Raw genomic sequence first — 21,878 nt, 5'->3', positions numbered from 1 at the left:
TCTGGTGAGAAAAGAGATTTAAAACATTGATAAAATAGCCTTACAAACAAGCTGGAATCTGTTTTTAGTTGTCTTAAACTGAAATGAAAATAGTAGATCTTATAGCCACAAACTCATGAAAACTTTCTGTAGCAACAGTAGTGACAAAATGGGAATCTTGGCTTTCTTTGTTACAGAAATAAAAATTAATCTTCTGCTACCTTGCCAGTGTATCTTAGTTTACTAGTGTTACAAGGATGGGAAAAAAATTTACTCTCCAATGACTTCTTGACTTTCAGTTGACTTTTTGTCTTGTTAATATTATCAAAAATAACTTGGTAATTTGTAATTTTACAAGATGTATCAAGGAAATTGTTGTTTAATACAGTTCATTCTCCCTTTTTAAAAAAGAAAAGAGTGGCCATATCTTAATGCTTAGAAGTTAATTAGACAAATTCTTACCATTAAAAAAGTATTTGGATTTCATAGACAATTACTATTTTTAGCTACTGTGTTTGCTATATTATATCTAAGCATCCTAAAACATTGAAAAATACAAAATATTCATAGAATTATGTGATTTCTATTTAATAATATGCAGCTCACAGAAAAGATTTTTGCAAATCTCTTTGTAACATAAAAGTCAAAAGATTAATATTTCATCAGGGACCTTGAAATGCTGCATATTCAATAGTTTCCAATCATGTCCTATAATCAGACTAATCATGGGAATCCAATTCCTTCATTAGTTCAAAGTAGCAGTTCAAAGTAGCAGTCATATAACGTTATTTTCTTAACTGCTGACCAATCATGCAGGATTTCCATATTTAGAAAAAACATATATTGTACATATAAATCCAAATAAAATAAATTTACTAAATTATTTTATTTGAATTTGTATGTGAGATTTCACACCAGTTATATATTTAATAAAGATTTTACATGGAATAAACCTTAGAAAATTTTAGTTGGTACCTCTCCCACTATAGTTCAAATCTAGAATGTCTGTAATATTCCTTGCTATTGCTATAAAGAATGAAAAAAATTACTTTACCAGGTATGCTGAAATTCTATGTGCTACAGTTCATGAAAGAAACTTATTTTCAAAGAATTTGGAGTTAAGGTTACTTACTTTTTAATGTATTCAATGAAAAATCCCTTCTGTTGAGCTTACATGCTGGAAACACCTAAAATATCCTCTTGCTTTAACAACAGGGATGAGCTTAGTGCTATTTATAAGGCTCTAAATTTGATCTTTGAACAGATGCATACGAAGGAAAAAACCAACCACTGTCAATATCATGGGCAGCATTTAACAACACATGCAAACGTGTTACTGACAACGAGCAGAAAAGGATAGGAAGCTTCAAGGATATCAAAGCCAAGTAAACAAATACTTTTTATATATATATATTTAACACCAACGTTAATTAAGATTGCAGTTTAGAACTTGTGCCTTAAGTACATATTTACATACGTTCATGTGGGGCTCTGCTTCCAGGAGATGTTCCTGCAGGACGGCCAGGGACCACACGCAGCCTGCAAAGCCAGTCCCCGTGGCTGGTGGTGGGACCTGCCCACCACCCGGGCAGAATCGGGTGCTCCCTGGCACCGTGCCAGCAGATGGGGCCGAGCAGAGAAGGCTCTAGGGGACCAGGTCCCCGGGCGGGTCACAAGCCGGGGCTCTGTCCCTAGAGCCCGCTCCTGGCCCCGCTGCTTCCCAGCCATTCTCCTTCAGCTCCAAACAAGGCTGCCTGAAGGTGTCTTCCAGCGCAGCCCCCACCGCTGCGTGACCACAGCACGTCTCTACCATGATCAACCCCAAGCTGCTCTTTGAGGGCCTTTACTGTGCATGCAGATAACACAGTTATTTTTTTAATGCAATGTCCAGCTCATGATATCCCTTCCATTACGTGTCCCTCTATGAAAAAAACATTGCACAGTCCCAAACTACCGTTTTCTGTGCCTGATTACTAGAATGCCCTGATTACTAGAAAACTTGTAATAGGGTATGGATTTTCAAACAGGGTATTTAAACCTTGAAGACAGATTTCTATTTACACACACTTCAGAATCAGATACATAACCTACTGTAACAAGTGCTGCCTTTTCCCCTTATTTATTGGATAGTTTCCCAATAAACACTTGGCTGGTTAATTTAAGGAAGGGGACATTAAATAGGATGCATTATCAGGCCATTAATCTGTGCCTCAGGTCCATATTAAATTCTGTGAGGTGGAAGGCCAAATGACTTTCATTTCATTAGGAGAATAATCATTCCCTGTTAATACAGGTCCTAGAATTCTTTCAGAAAAGTAAAATATAGGTCATTTTAAATAAGAAGAATGAAAAAATGTTAAGTTTTCACTACATACACATGTCCAAAAATGATTATAGAACTGAAAGATGGGAAGAATTAAAAAATGCAATACCTGTTTCTGCTAATTAAGGGTAATTTAACTATGATATTTATTAGGCCTATTATTAAAACTACCTCTTGTGCTATTAAACTTCTCTCCTGCCATTTCCAGAATAACAATCTGTACTGCTACACCCATCAAAGTGAATTTTCAGTTTCAATTCTTAGCAAAGGGCTAACATCAATGTTGTCTAATCATCTCAGTTTAGATAATGTGGCTTTGTTTTTACCAGATCATTGCAGGAAAAAGTGTTTGTTAAGATGTACAGAATTAAGTTCTATCCTTCGGGAAGGTGATTAAAAATATATGTATTTTTAGGGATGGAGTTGGTTACTCCAAATGACTTGATTACTTTTGTTACTTTCAATTAGAAAATGTTATATACTTTTATATATAGTTACATAAAAGTTCACATATAAATTATATATATTCATACTGGCTACCAGATAAGAATGGAAAATAATTATCACGCAAAGCACTTGGAAGGAGGATTTTATAAACCGAAAAACCCTCCCAAATCCCCCCAAAAACCTGATAGTGAGCAATGACTGAAGAATATTTTAGTAGCTGTTTCATAGTTGCAAAAGAAAGTCAGTTTAAAAATGTTAGTGTTTTGAAATATGAAAGTAAAATTCAAATATATAAACATATTATATATACAATTAAAATATCTATTATATATGTATATTACATGAATATTCCTGTGTATATAGGCATATAAATCTAAAATAAAAGGGAAGATGACGTTAATTAGAAATTATGATGCAAAAAATGATTAAAAAGAATATGAGATGAAGTATTTGATAGAAAAGAACAGAAATAAAGAGTTTTCAAATGCGCTAGGAGCATGTAGAATCACAGCAGCCCTGCCAGTCTCCTATAAAAATGGAAAACGAAATGATGATTAAACATTTTCCATGTAACGGCAATGTAAAGGGCTTGTAAAACTGCTACCAGGAATTTAAAAATTTTGCATCTAAGAGTTTTAAAAGAACTGTTCAAGGCCTTCCTACACTACTGACCTGCAAAACAATGGGAAAGTTTAAGAAGATTGAAAGAAAGAAAGAAAACATGCTATTTTGTAAAAGGCTAAATGACTTGACCTGAATAAATAGTGGCCCATCAATATGAGATTAATTCAAGCAAATTATAGGCTTAAATAATAAATAACTGAACCAATGAAGCTAATCAGCATGAAATTATGGAAATTAGGTCATTTCAAGCTAATTTGATTATTTTTAATGAGTATTCTAGTTGAGAAAGGTAACCATCGATGTAATTATATCTATATTTAACACAATGCATTTTACTTGATTTTGCTTCAATATATATAAAACCATCATAATTTAATGCAACATTCATATGAATTAAATAATTGCTATCTGATGTGTCTGAAATATAATTGTAAAAGAGATGGGATATTTCTAGTGATGTCTTACAGGACAAAAGCTTTACAAACCTAATCAAGCAGACACTTTGGATCAAAATCTACCAGTCAAAGAACTAGTTACAGGGTAATTTGATCAGAAACTGCAAGGACAAAACAGAAAGTAAATAATAAAAAAATCCTTCAAGTTACTAGTCAAAAGTCCAATAAAATTCAGAGTTGAAAAGCTTCAAAGTTTTCAAGTGACAGCTGACCACAAGAAAAGTTTCCCAAAGCTTCTGGTGAGTTTCTTGCAACAGGACATCTGAAAATCAAGAGGAGATATTATGTTGTAGTTAAGATGCAGAATTAATACAGTGACAGTGCTTGACCTGTGTTCATCCAGAATTACAACCTAGATCACACAGGTCCTTCCTAGTCTATGAATAAGAAATGAATTTACTCAGAGACAGGCCTGAAGATTAAATAAACCATTTGCAGATGAAAAATATAAGGCTTAAAAGGATCTGAGAGAGGCTAAGAAAAACAGATGTGTTCATGTTCACAATAAGGTAACTGTAGCAAATGTCAAACCTTGAAGATGGAAGGTCATTTGCGATGAAGAGAGCAAGTCAGTAGGCTGAGCAAAGGGAGACCTGAGCTGCACACTCCTTCACGTACCTGTTGATTCCATCATTCATTGACACAGCTCATCAGAGAAGGCTGTCACGGGTGCATTAACATGAGGAAAACATAATTTGCTGCACCTCAAGGCTTTATAACAGAATGTGAATGTAATGTCGTTTTCTCTGATTGACAGGTACACAGAAAGCTAATAATCTAGGGAAAAATGAGTTTAGAGAAGGACTAATTATTCCAAATGAAACAGAAGTGAAGCTGATTAAAAAGATACATGTAGTTTATGAAAAAGTGAGATTTTTCTATAAAAAGTCCAATTTTTTTCTAAACTGAACTATTAAAGCTTTTTTTTTCTCCCTACTTCTTCTTCATTTTCCTAATTTTCCACTATTTTAAAAAAAGAGAAAGTAAAACAGACAAAGCAGGAAAAAGTGAAATAACATCAGTTTTCAAAAACTGTCATTCTCCACTTTTTTGTCAAAATAAGGGCAACTATTAGAATATTTTTAATGTATATTTATTTATAATGAAGCATTTTTATTAAACTAGATCAAATTAAATGAGATAGAAAAGGTCATAGAATTCTGGCTAGAGAATCAGATTTTTTAAGCCTACATTTTGCATTCAAAGCTAACTGAGGGCCATGGCAAATCCATTAAAATAGTTACTCAATTATTCTATAGTTTTTTTCAAATGCATCAATTAATCACATTAAGGATTAATTCAGTAAGCCTTAAACTTAATTACTTACATTTACAGCCCCTATTAATAATTTTATAAGTGAGTCATTATTAAAATATGTTACCAAAGAGGACAGGAAAGTTTAATTGCAAAGAAATAAACCATTCACTGCTTCCACAAAACAATTTTTTACCAAAATTATTTACTCTATAAAATGTCTACTAAACAAATCATATGCATAGAGGCCTCCAACACATCCTTTGTAATACCTGAATTATTTCCTGTGAAAGGTCTTTAGAGGGTGGGTAAGTGGCCAAAAAAAGGCAGAAAATCTAAAACAGGTAGTGTTTTCCTTCTTTTTATATTGAGCAGTTTGTTAGACTTGAACAAACAAGTGAGAAGGTATGGTGTCCTGCGTGAGTGGTTTTATGGATCAATACTCACTAGCAGTCAAAACCACAAATCCAGTCTTAGGAGTTATTAGGAGAGGAAAAAAGAATAAAACAGAACATCATTATACTACTGTATAAGCCCTTGATTTGCGCACAGCTTTAATACTGTGTGTATTTCCAGTTCCCTCATCTCAGAAATGGATAGCAGAACAGTGAAATGCTGAGGAAAGCAAGAAAAGTAGGTATGGAACAGGCTCTGCAAGAAGAACAACAAAGTCAGCAAGGACTCCTTGGTCTGGAATAGCAATAATGGGGCGTGAGTGTGTATGTGGGGGAGAAACATATAGGCTGACAAAATTATGAGTGGCATGGAGTGGATGGGCAAGGATGGATTGCTTATTCTCTCTTCCAAAAGAAGAGCAAGGCATTACAAAGTGATGGTACCAGATTCGTGACAAGGACAAAGGTAAGAGTTCTTCACACTGTGGGTAACAGACTTGTGGAGCTCCTTGCCAAAGGAAATCATGTGCGTTGAGTATCTCGCACGATCCTGCACAAATTCGTGAAAGAGAAATTCGCAGAGCATGACTAAATGCACAGAAACTGGTAATAGTAGGAGACTGGGAAGGCATCAGGGGACGCATTCATATTCATGTATTCAGTCATTGTCCTTGCTAAAGACAGGACTTGGGGCTAGACAAACTTTCTGGATTGACTCATTACAGCCATTCTTAATGTTTATGAAGGAGGAAAGCAAATAAAAAAAATAGATTCAAATCAAAGCAAAAGAACAGAAAACCATCACACAAGACTAACGTCTTTATCTCTGTGTGGGATGTATCTCTTGGCCTACAACAATTATCAAAACTACTGCTTTGCTATTGCTTCAAATACTTCTTCCACCTTCAAATACCTCTTCCACCTTCAAATACTCCTTCCACTCAGCTTTTGCTTCAGATCAGATTCCCTGTTCTCATGTCTCTGTTCTGAGTTAGCTACCGACCCACACTGCATACCTGCCCCCAAGCATTCACCACGTACCAATGCACTGGCAGCAGAAAGAATCTGAAACTGGATTAACGGATATACCTAGATTAATGACTTCCAAAAAAGTGAATGGAATTTTTCCTGATTTTCCAGAGCTTCTCAATTTAATTTCTTTCCTATATTATAGCCTTCTGTAATAGGATGGGTCATTTCCAAAAGAAATCTAGAATTCCTGTGCCTTATCTGCAAAAGGTCTTGAAGAGTTTAGTTTCTGTTCTTTGGAGGAACTGTCTGAAGATGGATATGTTAAAAAAGGCATTTCAAGTCTACTTGTGTTAACGATGTTTCTTATGAGAAGAAAAATAATTTTGAGAGAAAATTTTGTTCTATATTATCACAGTTATCAAAGCCTGATTGTTAATGGGTTTACACCTCGTGGCTGACATCTCTAATTTACCTAGACTAAAATGTCTATTGAAGCTTTTTCTGCGGCTTAAGCATATGTAAAAGCTTGTTCTCAGGCTGATTTGTTGGTTCTTTAGTGTCTCGTAAGTTTGAGTTCATGTTTTAATCTTTATCTCAGTGGAGGTATGAACAAGATTTCTCACCTTCCATTTTCATGAAACCGGCAGAAACTTAATTGTCATTTGGAGCACTGCCTCTCTGTTCGATTAATTCAAAATTAGCCAACAGATTCAAAAGTTACTGTGGAGAAAGATAGAATAGGTACATAAGCAGCATGGTCTGGTAGGCTTGTAGCTATAGAAAATCAAGATTTTAACATTATAAACCAGCCATTTTTAAGTTTTTTTGCCATATCCTTTCTGTTGTGTCACAGTCTAGCTCAGTTTCAATCCATCTTCTTGCAGAGAGATCAAAATATAGGCACATAAAGTAAAATATGTTTTTACATTCCAGAAGAACTCAAATTCAGAATATGGATTTTCCTCCATCATGATTGAGGAAAAAGAAAGCAGAACTATTGGATCTTGAGGTATATCGGTTTCAAGTGTAGGTATCTAATTTTGTTGCCTTGTCTTTGCATTAAGTTAATAGCACCTATACTTCCAGGTATATGGAAGCAATAGTTAACGTGTAGTAAAATATAATCATTTTTCACTCTTTTGTAGGGCTTTTATTCAATAGATCATTAAGTATTTTATGCAAGAAGTCAGTATCATTATTGCTTTATGCTTGAAAAGGGAGAGTAAGTGATCTTTTTAAACTCAGCCAGCCAGCAACAAAGCTGGGGATGGAATTTTAAGTTTCTGAGACCTAGGCCAGTATTTTTGCTATTTTTCATAGATTTTTTTTTTCAATTAAAAAATCTGTGGCAGTTGTATATAAGACTATGAACAAGCTTAAAATAAAATGTGATTTATTTAAACAAACACAACAAAGATACTCAACTTTTGAGAAGGATGTTGCATAATAGTTGCTTTTCATAGGGCTCTTAGTGGAGTAACAAAACTGCAACACTGCATCTTGCATAATCATAATGATTCTGCTGAAATTGTACTGGGAACAGGAGACATGGTAATATTTCAGCAAATAAATTTTGTCTATGTGGAGGTCATAAAGCTCCTAAGGACAAATTCTAATTATTTCTTTAGAATAGCACTCTTAGGCTCTATAAGCTATAAAGATTTCAAAAGAGCAGCTGAGGCATTTTGTGTCAATGATCTATAGATCACAAGTTGCCTAAAGGAAATGTTAACTCCAGCAAGCGAATTTTACTTTTTGGAAAAATACATAGATGGATTTGATATCCCTAAAAGACTCCTCAGGTAAAATTGCAACTTCCTTTCTGTGCTTGAAGTAATTATGATTAGAAAGTGTAGCCTGGCTTAGAGCCTTACAAAAAGTAGAAAAAAAATGTTGGAATTGTAAAGTAGGCTATGAAACTCTGGAGATGCATACTGCTTTGTTCATATTACTTTGTGTATAGGTTGTTTAGAAAATAAATGTTATACTAAGTGAAAAGTATATAGAAGAAGACTCAGTCGGTTATTTTCTTCCCACAGGAGGAAAGGCAAGAGGAAATAAATCCAAATCTTGGAAACAAACCTAAAGCAGCAGAGAAAGCTTTTGCTAACAATAAATCTGGAGCTCTTATTAATTTCTATTTAGCTGAGTATATCCTGAGTTTGCCAAAAGTCAGACAGATATAACACAGATCCTTTATGCTACTAAGAGAGAGAAAGGAGATAGTGGCATAGAGTACATTCCTTTGAGCAACAAAAATTGTGTTTGAAGAAAGGACCAGCTAGGTCTAACCCAATTTGAATAGGAAAAAGAGATACAAGCCACACTTGTCCAAAAGCAAATTAATATTCCATCCAATGTTGGATGCCAAAATGGAGCAACAGAGATCTGTGAATTTCTGATTCTTACCAGCCAGGGTCATCCAGGATACAGGCTTGTCAGGGCACGGAAAGTACACCCAGTCGTAATCCAAGCAACAGATTAGTGCAGTAGCCCACGCTGTAATTAAAGGCTTCACGAAGACCTTGTGGCTTATAAATTTGTAAAATCTTAAGTGTTTGAGCTTAGACCTTCTTTGTCTTTTATTTTCAATGTAAAGAAAATTCAGTGGAAAAAAATGCTATTTTCTGAGAATTAATTTAGGGGAAAAAATAGGACAGTTTATGAAAGAAAAAGAAATCAAATATTAAAACATGAACAAAAAGAGTTGAAATTATATTTGCAATGATAAATTATATTTGTCAACACTTTAAACTTTTCAGTATCTGACACTGCGGTTAGCATTGGTTTAAACTAATTTTTGTTTGCGGTTATTCTTTATATCAGCACACCCATTAGAAATGAATATGGAATGGGCACAGAAACACGATAAAATTTATTGGCTAAAATCCAGAAAAGGAATTAAGTAAAGATTGGGTCAAGGTATTTTTATTCATCCTTAGATAGAGAAGATCCACAGCAGAATAAAACTGGAGGTGCGCAAATATCCAGAGCCAAAACTTGTAATGGGAGAAAGGCCTTTAGAAGTGTTTATTAAAAAGATTACTGTTTGGTGCTAACTTTAACATTAAGATTAATAATGAGAAAAATATGAATGTCTGAAATTGTGTTGCTAGGACAACTAGAAAAGCAAAAAATGTGAAAGTTTTATAGCAAGGTTTACTAGAATAATTTCTGCATATCAGTTTATTCCTTTTAAATCTCCATTCTGAATGATTTTTTAAAAACTGATAAAACTGTCATGAATTGTTTTATTAATCAGCTATTGTCTGATTATTAATCAGTTATTAATCTCTTAATGTTAGAGATTAAAGAAGCACCCAGAAATATATCATGTAATTTTCAGAGAAGTTTATTTAGCTGGCTGCACAAGTCATACAACAAAGATATTGCTAGTGTATGGAAAACTTGCACAGATTATCTTGTATTTGGAGGGGAAAGATCCAACATTCATTCATAAGATATTGGGTTTTAAAAATCAAATCCTCAAATCCATCCTTTTGGAATACCTTAATATTTATTTCTAGTACGATCAATTCTTCTGTTTAGAAGTATTTGTTTTACTTGCAAATCCTTTGAGGGAATAACCGGCAAACAGATTTTAATTGCCCCCTTCTCCACAGCTGGATAAATCTAGCTTTCTAACGCAGACAATTTAATGGGAGAGAAAAGCAATTAAGATGGGGATTAATGGCCTTGGCCTGATCTATGTCCGGAGGGAATTTAATAGAAATAGCAAGGAACATGGATTTTGTTCCTACAGACATGGATCATAGACTTGCTGGGCCACTGTTTTCATCCTCAGGATGGCCCCATATAATAGACCTGATGTTTAAAAAGTAAATTGCTAAATTGTCTGTTTTTCTTCAGGAAAATAAGAATGAGAGAAAAGATGGTGAGCCACTAAAGAAGCCATATAAAGACGGGCAACAAAAATGGTCAAGGGGATGACCCATACGTATCCTCTTTATTTTTCTTGACCTTAAAAAAGGCTAGTGTTCCCATTAGTTTCCAGCCTTCTGCTACCATATATTTACAATGTATGAATTAGGCTGTAAGATCTGACTGATGCTTTTTTGAGAGAAAAACCTAGGAATTTGTCTTCAAAACCAGGCAGCTCCTGGATCACTGAAGTATTGAACGGTATCACATTTGCGAGGGCATGCTTGAGGTGGTCGGAAGGCAATGATGAAACTTAGATTTGTGCTACGGAAACCCATCACATATGTTCTGCATGAGCAGTCATATTGCTAAGTGTACAGGCCATGCATTCAGACTGGGCACCTTTTCAATTTTCCTCATGCAAATTCCTTCTATAGGGTCCCTTAATCTGCGAGCTTTTAAGGGTTTAAAAATTTATATAAATTTCCTCTAGCAGTTCAGCCTGTTTTGACAGTGCCTGTGGCCTAGGCAGCTTATTGCCTAAGCGATACAGTCAGATGAAGTTGCTGTAGAGGGTTTGATAGCTGTGAGATGACAGAGAAGGATACTGAGCTGCAGTGATCATCATCACGCTTGCCAGCTGTGAATTCACAAATTCAAATGTGTAGTTCTGTGCCTCAGAAAACACAGGCACTTTGGTCTCAAGCCATGTCTAAACGTCCTGCAAGCAGTGTGGTGGTTTCATCCCAGCCTGTGCACTTGGGGCTTCTCTGTGTGCCAGCCACGTGGCATCAGGAGGGGGTTTGTTTTACTTGCAGTTTATCAGGCACTGTGTTGTGCCCTCTACTCCGATAAATGGCTGTGGCTGGCAGAAGAGAGAAAGGCCAATGGTGGTGTTGAAAATAAACTTATTACTTATTCCTCTATGTCAATCAGTGAAAAAAGAAAACAACAAGTTACCACCTTTGGGAAAGCACTCTACGTGTTGAGGCTCTGCTACTGTATTTTGTAATTTTGTATTGTATTTTGTAATTTTCCCCTCTCTAGAAGAATCCAGCTCCATTTTTTAAACGTTTTTGGAATAGGTGTTTTCTAACCCTCTCAGTGTTTTTATTCCTGTCTTCTGGAATACTGCCATTTTGTCAGAAACCTTTTCAAACTGGGCTGTTTTGAACACTAGGTTGGAAATAACATTATTTCTCTGTCAGGCCCATCATGGGAAAGTTCTGCGTGTTTGAGACATCTGTACTGAGGGAAGCAAAATGACTGCAGTATCACATTCCTGCAACACTGCTGGTCAAAGCAGCCTGGGACTGGGACTGCTTTCGTAACCACTACATACTAAGGGAGGGTAGTGACTGCTAAGGAAGGGTGACTACTCAGGTAGGAGTTAGGCAGCAGATGGAAGGGCTTCAGCTGCAGAAGATGAGAGGCTTTGGGGCGGTGAGAAATACGGGGGTGACCATATGCCACAACATGCCACGCTTTTCATAAAGCCCACAGGGAATTTGTTCCTAAGGCATACAGACAAGGAGTCCCTGAAATGCAGAGGGTAGGCGGGTGGCTTGGAAGGAGGCCCAACAAACTACCAGCTGCAGCAAACACTGACTTACGTACAACAATACAAAAAGAAATACCTATTTCCCTGAGGAGCTTAGTAATAGAAGAGATACTCAGACTTCAAATGCAAATCAGGCCGATGGCCAATATCTTAGAAAAACTGAAAAAGATAACCAAAAGCACAACAGGCTGTGGTAGCTTGGAGATTGTCTTCTGAAAGTGGCGATGGACTAGCAGCAGTTTGACAGGGAAGGTGTTGATATTAAGTATACAGGCTCATGGACACTGGGGAAATAAGTTCGTTACCCGTTTTCAGACCTGAGCTTGGGGAAACACTGACAGTGAGTTATGAGCTTTCCCCTGCGGTCGTTAGACCAACCACACTGCTGAAGGATAGCTATCTGGACTGACATAATTTGCTCTTGATGAATCCATCCTGGCTGTTTTTTATCTTATATTTATAGGCATTACAAATTACACAGTTAGCACCTATGCTTTTCTGGGTATCACAGTTAGTGATTCTCAGTTCAGTTCTGTCCTCCGCTAATGAGACTTGGCTGTCCTCCAGGACATCTCAGAGACAAACAATAAAGCAAATGGAGAGAGTCCTCCATAGGCTTTCACACTTGGTAATCTTATTCTTTCAGGATCTGGGAAATGGCACTTTAGGAATAAGTAAAATGGATAGATTAATGGACTATGCATCACTGAGTAGACCTCCAGCACTCAGAAAACACATCTCCGGGTCTTGCGATTCACGGACGTGGCATACAGCAGAATACAATTCAGCAGAAATGTTTACTCTCACTAAAGCAGAGGTAATTAAAATCAGTATGTGTACAGAGGCAGTTAAAGTTTAATATCAGAGGCAAACTTGAAAAAACAACTTTCTTTTTTAGCATGAAATAAGACCAAAAATTAGGAATTTGTTGTCACTTTGCTATTGTAGGTTCTGTACTATTCAAAATATCTAAAAAGAGCTTGTGCTTGCTCTCATATACTGCTTGTAGCTGAAGGGTATTACTGTGACTAATTCATGCTTTGCCTGACCGAGGAAATATTTTTAAATGAAAGAATTTATTTCTTCTGGCCACATACAGCATTGATTTTTTCAAATAAATCGCCTCCTTTTTTTACTGCTTTCTGCTACTGAATCATCTGTTTTGCAGGCAACTATTGTGATGATATAGATGTAAAATAACCTGTTATATTTGCTGGTCTCATTCAAAGTACAAAGAACTGATTTTTTTTGTCCTAAAAGACTGTTCCTATTGACTTCTTATGGTTGAAAACCTCTAGGAAAATGCAGAATATGGGCCAGTAACCTGGAAGAAAGTATTACTTCAGTCTAAAGATATTATATATTTTTTTCCATCTTCACAGAAGATAAGGAATATATGTGCAGTGATAAAAAGGCCATGTAGTTTTTTGTTGTTTATGAGGCTCCAAATACTTAAGAAAGGTTGTTACTATTTTTTAAAAGTTTAAGCAATATATTTACTAAATGGTTAAAAGAAAAAGGTCATAATAGACAAAGATTCACTTTTATGATCTACAAGTACCAGAGGACAGAAAATAAATTTCCTATAGTAAGAAGCAAATTTGTTGCCTTTCCTACCTCAGTTTACCCATAACTAATTGCAGAATGTCTCTCGCAGCGCTCTTACTTCATATTTACTCAAAAATAATCACTGAAGTATAGAAAGAGCACAACCTCAGCCAAAACAGAGAAGCTTTAATAAAGAGAAAGAGAGCGAAAATTACTTCTGTATTAAATAAGCTACAATACAGTCTGGTTCAAAGTACAAATATGGAATAAAATACAAGATAACTACTATCCCATTTCTTGATTTGTTATTTGCCTGGATGAGCCCTCCAAAAATACAACAAATTAAAGATGGTACATGCTGACTCTAATGTAATAGTATGTAATCCTATTAATAATGTAATAATGTAAGTAATAAAATCTATTTTTCAGGAGAAAAACCCCTTCAATTACATTGATCCATTGGGTGATTCACTTGTTAAATGAAAATAGTATTTATTATACTGAACAGTTATTTTTTGTCCAAATACAAAAGAGAAACATACATATTATGTATATCACATAATAATGAGGGTCAAATTCTTCACCTTCTAATAGCAATACCAAGAGATGTTGCAGAATTAGAAACTTTAAATTTTCTGCATCCAGATAATTTGCATATAAAACTTTTAAAAGTCCTGATGGACAAGTTATGTGCACCATTAACATTGCTTTTCAGTAACTCCTGAAACATTGCATCAGTTCCAGAACACTGGTAGAGAGCAAAAGAAAGTGTTTCAGCTTTTAAAAAGGGCAATTATAGACTCGTCAGCTTGATGTCAATCATGAGCAAAATAACGGAATGGATGCTACAGGACTCTAATTAAAAATTAAAGGAGGATAATATAATTAATGCCAATCACCCTGGATTTGTGAAAAATATATCCCATCAAAGTAACTTGATTTCTTTTTTAAAATGAGATTACAAGTTAGGCTGACAGAGGGAGAAGAAAACACTCTCAATATAAAATTTGTAGACTTCTGTATGGTGTGTGACTTTGATAACATGCAATATTTGATTAAGAAATAAAATAATTTTTACATTGCACATTAAACGCATTAGTCTAATTGTTAGGTCTCAGGATGGTGAGAGGAAATGATCAAGTACTTATGTAGTAGAAGTATAGATTTTTTAATATTTGTATTTATAATCTCTAGGAAACCAACTGCTAATAGACTTAAAAATAATGCAAAGATTGAAGACTACTTAAATAATGAAAAGGACAAGCCATAGAAACAAAGCAACCTGAATTTTATGGTAAGGTATGCACCAACACACCAGACACTTATGATGCAGCCAAATGGAAAGCTATGCACCTGGGAACAAAGTGAGCAGTGCCTGCTTACACAGCGGCAGCACCAACTGCAGACGCTTTGGGCTTGAAGAGCCTCGCAGGCCAGAAGGCTTGGGCTGGATACTAAGAAGGGTAAGCAGAGTGTCTGCAGGGGGTTTCCAGCTGACCATGCAAGGACTTAAACCAAATTAACTGTTAAAATAATCACCTAGACTGCAGAAGGATTCTGCATCACTTACAGCCTTCTAAATCAAGATTCCATACTTTTTATTAACAATCATATAACAGTGCAGAGAGAATTAAATCCAGACAGCCTTAGCAACTTTATGTACAGGTGAAATACAAGGAATGTCTTCCTTTGTGGCCTTTTTCTCCATGTAACTATGAAACTTTTTTTCAGTATTTTGAAAAGTCTAGACTGAACTTTGGTTCAGGGTCATGTCTTCTCTAAGTCAATTTACTTTATTAAACATCCAATTTATCTATCCAGCATGCTATGTATATTATTACACTGACAAAATTTTCTGTAAGATTTAAAACATTCCTGGAAAATTAACTGGGTAATACAAGGGTGAAAAAACACTTTAAAATGCCACATCACTATGTAGAAGAGACTTCACTAGCAATAAAATTCCTGTCATCAGTAATCTTTACTCTTTAAGCATTCTTCTCAATATGAAGTTTGTTCAAATAATGCAACCTATTCAACGTTTGAACTACTTTGTAAACACAAATCAAACGAGTAGGAATCCAGTTAGCATTCATTAAGCCTTCTCAAGAAAATCTTAAAATAGGCAATTTTCTATTAAATTGGTAAACTCATATAAACTTGCTAATTACTGTCTACGTCCCAAGAAATTAATATGAGGGAGAGGAAGGAAAGTTCTTCATCATTACTGAGCAAAGTGTGTTGGAATTATGAACCCAGAAAAGTAATTTGAATATAATTCTAAAACATTGACTTTCTAGCACATAGAAGATGAACTTCTAAAGTGACAAAGCTTTCCAATATAAAGAAAATTAACAATTATTCTGCTAAATTAAGTATTTTACTATACTTTTGTTTTCTGCTCTACACTACAATCTAGAAGCAGAGAATTTCACATGACTATAGAAAAAAGGAAATGTCCCATTTTTTCTTTTTATTAGATAGACTATAATAATCTCAGGTGTTTTCTTTCACAGACCACATCACTGCTTGTTTCTGCTATGGTTTTTGAAGATAATCTTCTCAGACAATAAGATTCTACCTATCTCTTCTGCTTTAAGGTAAGAGATACATGTTTATTTTCTACTTCTGTCAATGTGACTGTAACAGAAATGTTTGGCAATCATCGCTACAAAGTGATGAGAAATAGAGAGTTTGGCTGTATTTTCAACCACAAATTACCATATTGTAGCAATGTGACAAGTCAATGTCAAGGAAAGACTCCAAAACATAAATTCACTGTCAACATGAAGAGAAAAAAAGACATATTCTAGCCACTGCTGTCTCTTTGCACCATCCTCCCTTTGTTATAGTTTTTGATTTAGATACAAGGACAAATACCATGTGGGCATGAGCCTGCATATTAGTTGGGGGGAGGGGAAAAAAAGAAAAAAAGGGTAAGGATTTGCTGATATTTGTCCTCCCAAAGACAGCAAGGCCTAACTCAAATAGCTAACTTGAGGAGAGCTGAGTGACTCCTCTTCTGACTAAGTACCTAGCAGATAACGCTCATTAGTTCAGGAACCTCTTCAGGTACTTCACTGTGCCATGGACAGATATTCACAGACGATGAGCGTTAGTGACCTGTCATATAAAGTGTTCAGGACAGGAGTTGTAAGGCTGAAATGCATAAAGGCCTTTCTTTTTTTTCCAGAGTGAATTTTGTCCTTTTATTTCAGTTAATTCCTATGTAAATGTAAAGCCTGTGATTTTGGCTCAGGAGAATACATTTTACAGAAAAGAGAAGTTTCTTTTTATGTTGACTTTAAAAAGTTATTCCCTTTAAGCATCTGCTCACAGCTGTGCTTCCCAGTGACAGGAGGGTTTTTTCATGCTTATTCCATTTGCACAGTAAATATACGAGCAGGGAGTAGAAATATTTGATTTCATGGTTTACCTGTGCTGCTGTCACAAAAATCCTCACAAATGACATAAGAAATTGCTTTTCTTTTTACGACTACTGTGAAACCTCTGTTTTTACTGCTACATTTCTGCAGTCTTTCAGTGTTACCAAAGATTGCTTTCAAACAAAGTGTGCTCCCAATTGACTAGAAAGTGGTATAGTTTCTGCTGTGTTTCACAGATACCATTGATTTTGAATCTGCTTGGCCTTGTGCATGCATATATACTATACTAAGAAATTTTAGCTGCATTTATTCTGTTCGTATTTTACTATCAGAGGAAATGCTTGTTTATTGTTTATATTATTCACTGCATGCTATTATTCATGTAGGCTGCCACACTTACGGATGTTTAGCTGATGACTAGGATCACTGAACGTGTGAACATTTACTTTTACAGTTTTGTTACTTTATGAGAAAATAATTATTAAAACTCAGACTATGAAACCATTACAATTAGGGAAAATATTTGCTTCTAGTGAACACAACTGCCAAGAAACAAGACATAACACTGACTGATTTTAAACTATGACAAAATGATATTATCTCTTCAACTCAAATAATTATTGATAGGACATTCAATGCTGCCTACACATGTGGCTATAATGAGATATGTATCCTGAAAATTAGACAACAAATTTATGTTTATATTTTGTTTTCACATTTTCAGTAATGAATCAGTAAATATCTGAATTTATCACTTTATGTGGTTGGTTTCAATGTTACTCAATCCAGCTAATGAAAGGTACATTTAATTTATCCTCATTATAACTAATGGCTTTTGAAGTACAGGAAATGCTAATTGTGTATGTACATCCATCACATTTCAACACTTAAGTGGATCACTTGAAAATGATATTTATGCTACTAATTTGCTGTCACATGAATACTTTCGCACTTATTATTCTGTTGAACTGGACATCTTTCCATAATTGTTCTAGTAAATGTAATCCATTGCACATGGAGCTTATCTTAATATTTCCTTCACATATTTATGCAAACTGAAAAGATAGATGACTTTACCTGTCATTTTTACTGTGCTCTGTCCTGACTTTTTGAAAGAGTGCCAATCTGAATTTGTTTACTATATTGCATTCACATTAACAGGGGGCATATCTGAAAAGCAGTTGCATTTCCAATTTTTATTTTAGCATTCTAAAATACATAGAATTGCTAACAGGTTAACAACAAGGACAGATCTATCTGTAGAGTCTTTTCACAGACCAGCAGTCATTTTGTAGGTGTCCTGTAAAAGTGAGATACGAATGAGTTCCAGACTGAAGATACAGCGCATGAGTTCATGTACTGACTACTCAAGCACGGTTCCTTGAATCAGAGCTAAATTCAGCCAACTTGGTGGAGCGTCTGGTTCTCTAAGGAGCACGTACCAGGCGTGAAGATGCAGTCTTTAGATATGGTATTTGGTTTGTAGTAACTCCATTGTTTTTGCAGGTATGTGTGTGACTACACAGTTCTGTGCATGTCATTATACAGAATGAACCATGCGTGTTGCCACTTTGAATGCGTGATTCAGCTACCTCTGCTGGAGTTGTTTTTTTGGAATTATTCATTCTATTATATTCATTACATTATAAATCCATTATGGAATTATGGATTTATATCCATATACATTGCTCTGTGGTAACGATATTTTAGGATATTGTTATCGTAAAGCATATTAGTTTAATGCATGCCAACAGACAGGAAGCTTTCTTAGATTGCTGTTATTCATATCCCTTGCAATAGTGAAGACAATGTCCATTTAGCAGTTATTGGATGGCTCTCAGTGTTTATTTCTGTTTTGTATTACCACACTTGGGTAAGTCAATGTCTGTATCACATCAAATTTATTCATGTACAGCAGGAATGATGCTTTCCTCCAAAAACAGCTGCTATACTCCTCGTTTTTATTTTATGCATCATCACTTTAGATTCATGGCCTTTGTCACATTTATTCTCCATTCAAGAATATACTTCTCTTCCCCTATATAATATCATGAATATGCTGATAAGATCTTGGAACCCCATTACTACCTATGCTCAGTGTGCTTAGCACAGTGAACCAAACTATGCAAATTTACTCAGAAACTGTGTGCTCCCATGCTGGTATATACCGAACTCCTCCCCTCTCTTCACTATTTATCAGGTATTTTTATGCAGTCTTTTGAGGCCAAATCATTGTAATTTAAAACAAAGAATGTATTTATTTTATATTGATAATTACTCTTAAGTCTCCTTTAAATACTTTTCCCCTCAAAATCCACTCTATTTTGTTTTATTTAGCACAACTCTGAGACTGTGAATCTGATATAAGTATTTGCAGTTTTCTGAGTTAAGTGGTCTGCTGGCATTCCTTAAAGACTTTGTGCAGCTACAGCTGAAACTCTAATCAGACTGAGCAATTGAGAATAAGAAAGGCAATACATGTAAACTGAGTAATTAGTGACCCTAGGCTTACATATGTTCACCCAGGTCTGTAAATCTTTCATGTAGAATTTTGAAGCAAGAAAATAGAAAACAGTAGAACATGTAGGAGTAATAAAGGCTAAATTACGAAAAAAATAAGCTAGAAAAATACCTGGAAAAGACAATATTGATCCACTAATCCAATAATACTTAATAAAGATTAACACATGGAAACATCTGGAAATAATTTGATAATAATTATGCTTCTAAAATTCTATGAAGCTGAGAAGGCTAGAACAGCTGAATGCTAGCAATGGAGTAGTTATACAAGACAGCAGATCCTTCTGTAATACCAGTAAATAAATATTTAAAAGAAGCAGTATGATATGTCTTGCAGCAGCACTGAGGTGTTACAGTCAGGAATCAAGCTGCTTTAGTGAGCAATCTGGTACCAAAAAAAGGACAAGAAAGTTCCAAAAGCTTACTAGATGATAGAAAACATAAGGTGAAAGAAAAGAGGGGCTGCAACAGATGGGGGAAGCAGACAAAAGAACAAAACAGTTATGAGTAGTGTGTAGTTACTATAAAGCCATTTAAACAAAAGGTATGCCAAACAACCCTTTCTATCAGAAGGTCTCTCTTGGTGAGCATACTAACAGATAATTTTATTTTATTTATTTATTTTATTTATAATTTACGAGTGTAACTGATTGTAATCACATGCCTTTTTTGAGGAGGAATTTCTTCACTGTGAGAGTGAGAGAGCACTGGAGCAGGTTGCCCAGAGAGGTTGTGGAGTCTCCTTCTCTGGAGATATTCAAGGCCTGCCTGGATACAACCCTGTCTAACATGCTCTGGCTGATCCTGCCTGAGGAGGGGGGTTGGACTAGACGGTCTCCAGATGTCCCTTCCAACCTTATCAATTTTATGATTCTATGATTCTTTTGGCATCTGTTTTCAAATGCTGAAGAAGATAAACACAACAGTTAACACAAATTTAACACCACCATCATATTTGACTAGCTTGATTGCCTTCCCTGATGAAATGTTTGGCTAAGTGGATGAAAGAAGAACTATGGGTAATTTATAGCTTGAGTTTAGTAAGGCAGTTGACACGATCTCCCAGAGTCTTCACATTTGGAAACTGGGGAATTATAGGCTGACACAAACAGACTGCTAACAACTTGAAAATTAGATGGACTGCCACATCCAGCAGGTTGGCAGTAGTAACTGAAGCACCTTAACAGTCAATGTTGAAACTCATGGATGAAGTTTTACTTCATCCATGGCCTGGATAATGAGACACAATGCATCCTCAGCAAATTTGTGAATAACATTAAATTAACGCAAGTGGTTGATGCATTACAGTACAGGTGCAATCCAAAGGGATCCCAATAAACCTGAGGGTTTGGCAAACAGAAACCTCATGCAAAGATCTGCAGTTCATGGGGTGGAACAGCTGCGTGCACAGGCTGGGAGCCTGTCAGCTGAGTAGCAGCCTCATGGAGAAGGCTGTAGGAGTTGCAGTGGGTGTTGAGCTGAATGTGAGCCAGCAGTGTGGGACCAACTGCATAATGGACTGCACTAGGAGGAATGTGGATCAAAGGAAGATTTAATTCCCCTCATCTTGACACTGGAAAGGCTGCACCTAAAATACTGTGTCCAGTTTAGATCTCCCAGTCAAAGACACAGGTGGTGAAGCTGAAGATTCCAGAAACAGGCTACCAAAGTTGTCCAAGTCTTACACCACCTGCCTCATATTTAATGGTTCTGGGAGCTGCACTTGTTTAGGCTGGCAAGTGGGAAGTGGTGCCACAACCTAAATTAAAACCTGCAACTCTCTGAAGAGCAATTACAAGCTGATGGACCCAAATTCTTTTCATGATAATAAATGGTCTAGGAGCCAGTGCCAACAAACTGTGGCTCAAGAGGAGTAAGCTACTGTGAGTAGGTATGTCGAGTAGGCCAATAAAAGTTTTACTAACAAGAAACACAAATATATATTGCAGAGAAATGAATGAGTGATTTAACCTTTTAGCTCTAGGTGACTAGAGTCAGGGCCTGCTAGTTTAATCCATGAACTATCAGAGCTTTGCTGTGTTGTTTCTTGAGGAACTGGCTGCATAAAACAAAACCGAGTAACAACTTTAAAATCAAATTGATGACTTTCTCTGTTGGGAAAGCTAGAACTTAGACAAAAAGACAAGCACATTCTTCTAGCTACAAACGATTACAGGAACGCAATTTTGACGCTGGGGGTAAGGGAAGATTAACAAGAACAAAAAAGAATGGAAACAGCTTTTTGCTGTGTTCATAATATTTCAGATTATAAAACAGAAAACAAAGCGTACGTAGCATTTTGATAACAACAAACACGGCTTTGCCGATCACTGTATAAATAATTAATGACGTGACGGGGGGGAGGGGCAGAAATACTGGCAGGTGTCGGCGGCTGCGGCTACGCCCCGCTTCAGGCCGCGAGGGCGCCGCGGTGCGCGTCACTTCCGCCGCGACGGGCGCGCTTCCGGCGCGTGGGGCGGGCGGCGCCTGTCGCGGAGGAGCGGCGCGCGCGCGCTTCGTGCCGTGGGGCGC

The 21,878-nt window shown here is 36.1% G+C and overlaps 1 protein-coding gene across 1 annotated transcript in view; it reads left to right on the top strand.

Annotated features, from left to right (window-relative positions):
- Window positions 1–11,039: 11,039 nt before the first annotated feature.
- The window catches only part of GUF1 (GTP binding elongation factor GUF1), a 33,237-nt gene continuing 22,398 nt past the window's right edge, over window positions 11,040–21,878 (top strand). Inside the window, exons 1-2 of the mRNA XM_085322840.1 lie at window positions 11,040–11,132; window positions 12,539–12,709. Of these exons, the coding sequence (XP_085178966.1) occupies window positions 11,040–11,132; window positions 12,539–12,709 (264 nt within the window). The remainder of the gene's footprint in view (window positions 11,133–12,538; window positions 12,710–21,878) is intronic.

This window comes from Rhea americana, unplaced genomic scaffold (genome assembly GCF_003343005.1).
Source record: "Rhea americana isolate MKP2758 unplaced genomic scaffold, rheAme1 scaffold_8, whole genome shotgun sequence".
Taxonomy (NCBI): domain Eukaryota; kingdom Metazoa; phylum Chordata; class Aves; order Rheiformes; family Rheidae; genus Rhea; species Rhea americana.
Note: the sequence above shows the minus strand (reverse complement) of the source record. Positions and strands in the feature narration are given on the sequence as shown.